Source organism: Geospiza fortis, unplaced genomic scaffold (assembly GCF_000277835.1).
Source record: "Geospiza fortis unplaced genomic scaffold, GeoFor_1.0 scaffold26, whole genome shotgun sequence".
NCBI classification, from domain to species: Eukaryota; Metazoa; Chordata; class Aves; order Passeriformes; family Thraupidae; genus Geospiza; species Geospiza fortis.
This window is the reverse complement of record NW_005054425.1, coordinates 1042658-1049531: the sequence shown is the minus strand read 5'-3', so window position 1 is coordinate 1049531 and position 6874 is coordinate 1042658. Positions and strand designations below refer to the sequence as shown.

General features: G+C 48.6%; 1 protein-coding gene across 1 annotated transcript in view; it reads left to right on the top strand.

Moving 5' to 3' along the window:
- Positions 1-6440, top strand: part of KDM5B (lysine demethylase 5B) — a 45752-nt gene extending 39312 nt beyond the window's left edge. Inside the window, exons 22-26 of the mRNA XM_031061735.1 lie at positions 1-197; positions 2430-2541; positions 3873-4027; positions 4687-5013; positions 5567-6440. The exon at positions 1-197 is cut by the window's left edge and continues 232 nt beyond it. Coding sequence (XP_030917595.1) covers positions 1-197; positions 2430-2541; positions 3873-4027; positions 4687-5013; positions 5567-5704 — 929 coding nt within the window. The 3' untranslated portion in view covers positions 5705-6440. The remainder of the gene's footprint in view (positions 198-2429; positions 2542-3872; positions 4028-4686; positions 5014-5566) is intronic.
- Positions 6441-6874: the final 434 nt, after the last annotated feature.

Genomic DNA, 6874 nt, shown 5'->3' with positions numbered 1-6874 from the left:
CCCTGCAGCGCATCCGCGTGCGGCTGCCCGAGGGGGACGCCCTGCGCTACATGATCGAGAGAACTGTGAACTGGCAGCACAGAGCACAACAAATGTTGTATTCAGGGAATCTAAAACGCATCCAGGACAAAGTTGGCTCAGGATTACTGTACAGCAGGTGGCAAGGCTCGGCGGGACAGCTGCCGGAGACAAACAAGGTGAGGCCAGGGATGGGATTCTGGCACTGGGAGCACGGGGTCAGTGAGGACAGGGGGTGACAGGGTTTGGGTCTGCTGTAGCTCCCTACAAATCCCCACAAGGCAGAGGGTTTGTTCCTGCTTTACAGCTGCCAGGAGCTGGGTCCTGCTGTGCCCCTCAGCCAGGATGTGTGTGTGCCCCAGCAGCAGCTTCGTGCTCCCTTCTGCTGGAGTCCAGGAACAACTCCCAAAGAGCCTGTTTTTCCCCTCTCCTCTTCCAGCTCTTGTGTTCTGCTGTGGCACCACTAATGACAGAGCTGCTGAGTTATTGTTTTTGGAGTGCATACTTGTAGCCATGATATTTTCTGAAAAATCCTTTCCTTGGGATTTTTTCTCCTGAGAAGCTGTGAGGTCTCAGGAACAAAATGTAAACAATGATTTTCTGCTGCTGTGGAATGCAACAGGTGGATCTGTGATTGGTCTCATGCAGTTGTTTCTAATTAATGGCCAATCACAGTCAGCTGGCTTGGACTCTGTCCGAGCCACAAGCCTTTGTTATCATTCTTTCTTTTTCTATTCTTTGCTAGCCTTCTGATGAAATCCTTTCTTCTATTCTTTTTAGTATAGTTTTAATATAATATGTATAATAAAATAATAAATCAAGCCTTCTGAAACATGGAGTCAGATCCTCGTCTCTTCCCTCATCCTAAGACTCCTGCAAACATTGTCACACATACTATTCAGTTGGTCTTTATATTCTGCTCCTACAAGTATTCAAATAAGTGTTGAGAATTACTGACAGAGGCACAAACTGTCTTGTGCATTACCAGCTTGGCTCTCAGGCAAAGTTATTTTCAACAAAGTGGCTTCATCCTTTGCTGCCTCTCCTCACTTCCTCTAGACTTCCCAGGCTGAATATCCTGCTCATATTGCTGGGTTTAGCCACAGCAGCTGTTTCAGGTGGGGTAGTGAGGAAGTTTGTCTTTTTTCAGTGAAGATCTTTCAGCAAAAAGCACACATAAAGAAGGAAAGGAGGTAAAGAATTTTCCTGAGAATAACAAATGCAGAATAATGGCAGAAATCAAAGTTCTGTGCTGTATGAAGAACATGAAACACTCCAAAATGGAATGTACTCTGTTGGTTTTACATTTTGAAACACCTTAGTTTAGGTAGTCCAGTCCAGCTACAGTTAGGCTGTGCTTCTGTTTTTTCATTTACTAATGTTAAAACACAAACCATGCCACACCTGACAGGGTGTTGCAGCTGCTTCTCATTCACCCAGCTGTCCCAGTGGCTAGTGGATCAAATTTTTCAAACAGGCAAGTCAAGATATTAAAATATCTCTAGGTATTTATGAGATTTTTTCTGGTAATTTAGGTCTGAAAGTATGATTTTACTAGGTCAGCTAGTGTAGCTGAAAAGAACTGGCCAAGATTTTGGAAACAGAAGTTGATGTTTCGGCCAGAAATTGAAACAGTTTCATTTTATTTGCCTGATGGTGTTAGCTCGGCGTGGAGCTGTGAGGTTCCTCCCACCCAGAGCAGTGTAACCATTTCTGAGTGGTCGGGACCATAAGTCAGTAAACCTTCCAAATCAGGGTGTTTCTGGCTGAGCTTGCCTGGGTCTTTGTGATGGCATTTCCCAAGTCAGAGGTCCCTGGAAAGCTCAGTGGAAGAGCTTCTGAACAGGTCCCCTTTCCTGAGTCCCTCAGTGTGCCTGGGCTGGGGACCCTCCTGAGCCAGGCCCCAGTGCACCTCGGGGCAGGTGTGAGCTGAAACTTCAGTCTCCAATGGGTTTGAAGTGGTTTTCTGGTGAATCCAGTTCTCACCATGGCTGTCCTGTCCTGTCCCAGTTCTGTTCTCCCTGTCATCTGGGCTAATTCAGCACTCACTTCCACACAAGAATCTCTTCAGTAACCCCTGGAGTTGGGCTGCTTTGACACTGGCCAAAGTGAGGAATGTGGATGAGTTTGAAAAATTCCCTTGAGAGCAGCAGTGGGAATTGAGGAGAGCCTGTTCTGCAAGGGGCCCAGGCACTTGGGTTAGTGAGGCAGAGGGTGTTGTGGAAGGTTCCTGGTGAGATGCCCCTGGCAGTGTCAGGAGGTGCAGGGTTTGCTGTTGGTGTGTCCCTGCAGTCTTTTGGACCAGATACAAGATTTCAGTAGCTGTAAGAGAAACAAGTCTTGATCCTATCACAGTTATTCTGCATTTCAAACTCCATGTGTAGTGAAACTATCTGTGTTTTGTTTTCTAGGTGTCACAGACAATTGGGGCAATGTCATTCTCCATGCCTCATGACTGGGATAACAGAACCATGTATTTGCATTCTCCATTCTCTACAGGACAGCACTGCATCCCACTTCATGGTTTGTAATCTTCACTTTGGTTTGGGAGGTTTCCCCCTGCCCCTTCCTTTTTTCCCCCGTGTTTGGTGGGGCAGGGAGGGTGTCCTGGTCCCCAGGAAATGGCTGAGCAGGCCTGTGACTGCATAGCCCTGGTGGTTGTTTCTCCACATCCTCAGCAAATTTGGAGCTCAGTGTCCAGCTTTGGCAGAGGGGTGCATTGCTCAAGGATAGAAATTTCCCTTGTGTAATAAAAGGTGTGGCACAATGGGATGAGGAATCAGGAGAGCTGGCCCCTTCCCACAAGAACAGCTCCCCCAGGCTGTGGCCCAGCCGAGCTGCAGAAAGGGGAAGGAAAGAGGAGGGGCCACTGGAAGTGTAGGAGGTGGATGGGAACGGCAGGGATGTGGTGCTGAAGGCCATGGGATACTGAATGCACAGGACACGAGTCCACGTGAGCTTTGCTGCAGCACAACTGTGCAGCTGTCAGGGACTAGAGCTGCCCCAGCCCCCATGGGGCTGCTCTGCTCTGCTGGGGTCACTCAGCACAGGCTCTGGACCATCCTCACCTCAGACTCTAACAGACAAGCTGTGAATTGCCTCATTTTATGACTGTGTCAGAAATTATTTATCATTTCTTCCCTCCTCGTGCATAAAGCTCTAGGGACACAAGTCTAGACTTAACCTTCGTGTCTGTGCAGCTCAGTCCATACCTGTGCTAGAAAACCATTTCACTGGAATGTTAGTTCACATCAAACAAGGCAGTTCTTTGTGTCACCAGGTTTCTCGTTCATATTTGAGTTGTAGTGTATTAATAAGCTGTTATTTATACAAAGATTTTGGACTCCCCAACCAGGGCTGTTTCAGAGCCCTGCATGAGCTTTGGAGCTTGGAGCCAGTAGCAGCAGTGGGCAGTGACCATGGAGCAGGACCTTGCCATCAGGCTTATCCTCAGCCTTCCTTCCACTCCTCTCATGGCTTCCTGTGCAGACCTCACTCAGTCTGTTTGTGTTACCCACCCCTTAGGTAGTGAGGGTATTGTCACACTCCTGCAGCTCCCAAAGCAGGAGAATTTGCCAGGAATGATGGCAATGCCTTATCCTTGAACCAGCAGGGAATAGGAGCATGGCAGGGTGCTGAGCCACAGTGCAGGAGTTTCTGTGCAAGCCTTTGTCTTTCCTTTTAACCCTGCTGTTAAAAATGAGCAGTCAGGAGGGAGCAGATAAGAACTAACTCATGCAGTTGCAATTTAAAGTATTTTACCATTTTTTGTTGTGATACCAGAGATTTTTCATTATCTGTGCAGTTGTTGTCACTGAAGAATCCCTGCTGTGTCTCCTTGTGTTTCACACTAGTGGTTAGCACCGAGCTGGACGAGCTGATGATGGAAGCCCAGCTGCTGCAGGTTTCTCTGCCCGAGATCCAGGAGCTCTACCAGGCCCTGTTCACAAAGCAGAGCCCAGCCCTGCAGCCAGAGCAGAGGTCACCCAGCACAGCCACAGGTGACAAGGCAAGTGTCCAACAGCAGCACTGAGCTGGGGCACCCTGGGGAAGGGCTCTGCCTCAGTCCTTGGGCTTTACTGGGCTTTGTGAGTGTGGTTGCACTTCCATGAAAATACATTTTCCTTGTGCAAAAGGAGTCAAGAAGTCAGTAATAAATTAGCTACAAAATATTGAATACAATTTGTGGCCTAGTGCATTTTTGAAATTTAGATCTGTGTTTATGGTCAGTCTCTGTACTTTACATACATCTGTCCTGATTTCATAGAATTGCAGAATTCCAGACTGGCTTGGATTGGAAGGGGCCTTAAAGCTCATTTTGTTCCACCCCTTGCCATGGGCTGGGGCACCTTCCACTAGATCAAATTGTTCCAAGTCCCATCCTGGCCTTGAACACTTGACTCTTGTCCTATGTTGAGGCTTTCCAAGGGAGCTGCTGTGCAAGCTGTGGGCTCAGAGGCGGTAAATGAGGATGGTTTTCTCTCTGAGTTCTGTCCCTGGTGCTTGACCCTGCCCTTGGCTCCTCTTACGCATCTCATGCTACTGAATATGCAGCACTGTCAAACACTGCACTTGTGCTTAAACCTATTCCTAAAGTCAGGGTATGAAATAACAGGATAATGGGGGTTAGCTGCACACTTCCAACCTTGCCAAATGTCCTTCCCATAGAACGAGTGTTGCCGAGGGAAGAAGGACGGCATTAGTTACATGGAGAGAAAACTGAAGCGGCGTTTCGAGAGAGAGACCTTCTGTGGTGAGAAGAGAGCAAGAGTAAAAAAGATGAGAACACCCAAAAAGAAGAAACTGAAACTGAGTCACTCAAAGGATCTGTGCAGTAACAAAGTGGAGCGAGAGCGGGAGCGGCTCCTGGAGCTGCAGCGTTCCAGCGACAGCCACCTGCTGTCCTCAGACACGTCCTTCTCAGAGCAGGAGGACTCCGAGGATGAGGATGCCATCTGCCCAGCTGTGAACTGCCTCCAGCCCGAGGGGGATGAGGTCAGGAGGGGCAGACCCACCATGGTGTTCCCAGTGCTGGGATCTGGGGCAGGGAGCTGCCCTGGGTCTGTTTGACTGCAGAAAAGCTGTTCATGAGGGGGGTGAGAGGCCCTGGCTAACCCAGGGCCAGTGTCTGTGCAGCTGGGATGGGCATGACTGACACCACCTGCCCTGGGGCAGCTGTTTGACATCAGAACATCTGTACACCATGGGAGGGGCAGGTGGGGCCGTGCAGACACTGTGTCCTGGCTGCTCTTGGGATCCAGATGTGGATGGGCTCTGTCATGGAGGCAGTGCCTGTGGCTCTGCTCAGGCCCATACACACTGGAAATGGAGAAGAGGGATGTTGAGTCTGTGATAGGCGGGAAAGCAGTGGGGAGATAAGGGAGGGTGTGCCCTGCCCACAGCCTGGAGGAGCAGGGAGCACAGTGAATATCCAGCACCAGCCAGCTGTGGAACAGGACATTTCTCATAGACCAGGAGCCCCAGGATGACCCAGGAGTGTGGGACACTGCCTGGCCCTGCTCTGACGCCTATGTCTGCTCTTCACCAGGTCGACTGGGTCCAGTGTGATGGCAGCTGCAACCAGTGGTTCCACCAGGTGTGTGTGGGCATCTCCCCCGAGATGGCAGAGAAGGAGGATTACATCTGTGCCAGCTGCGCCGGCAAGGACGCCCAGGGCCACAAGTGAAACCCCAGAAACCCTTCAGGACTCGAGTAAAGAAGGTTCCCAGTTTTCCAGTTAAGCCACAGGGGCTGGTTTAAGAACCAGATTGCAAATGGTGCTACTTCTATCCTTATGGGATCATTTTCCAGAACTCAGAACAATTTTTGACACTTTTGTATTTTCCCTTGATCTGTTTGTGGTTGTTGAGGTTTGAGATGCTGACTGTTTGCAGGGGTTTCCACTGATTGGGAAGGCATTTGACAAATGCACCTTTATTGTACAGCATTCAGTTACCTCTGGGATTTACCGACGTATTTAATTCAGCTTGGTTTGGGTGCAAAAACAAACAAACAAAAAAAACCCCTGCACCATGAATTTTCCAATAATCCTCTTTTGAGGAAATCCCTGTTTACTCTGTTAACTCTTTGGAGACTTTAGTTTTTTTCCACTTCGTTTTTCGTAGACTAGGTTTATTTATCTGAGCAATAACTTCTATGTCTGGTTTCAGTGACTGGAATGACAACTGAACAGCGTGTTGCTTCTAGCATTGGTTGATGTACAGACAGCAAATGTTAGATCCTAGTGTCACTGAGGGCCCTGTGATGTAGAAGACAGGAAAAAAAAATCTGTAAAGTAATTGCCACAGCTGTATTTTGGCTTTCTCCTTTTTTGGGTAGCTTGTATCAAATGTTGCAGTTTATATTGTGGAATAAACCCCTGGTTATGTTATAAAATTAAATGTTGGTGTTTTTAGAGAGTTTGAAATGCAGTTTTATTTCCCTCTGAATCCACACTGCATCGCTGGGTTCTCTTAGCCAAGAAATAATCACCTTCCAAAGAAGCAATGCAGAAGCTGTGGTGATTCTTGTCTGTTCAGGTTTGGAAGGAGGAGGGAGGTCAAAATGTTACACCAAAAAAAAAAAAAAAGCTATTACAAGATCATTGCAAAGCTTTTCCAAAGCTGAAATTATTTGCAGGTTGAATGTGTGAAGAATTGAAGGCACAATTTGGGACTTGGCAGGGGCAGGAATGGAGGTTCCATGTGTGGGGCAGCTTCTCCAGCCAGCCCTGCCCAGCTGCAGGAAAGCAGAGACCTTCCCTCACTGCCCAGGCTGGTGGCACAGTGACCTCCTCTGTGGCCCACGGGGAGCTGGCCCTGCACAGCCCAGGCTGGTGGCCACAGCAGCCTCTGCT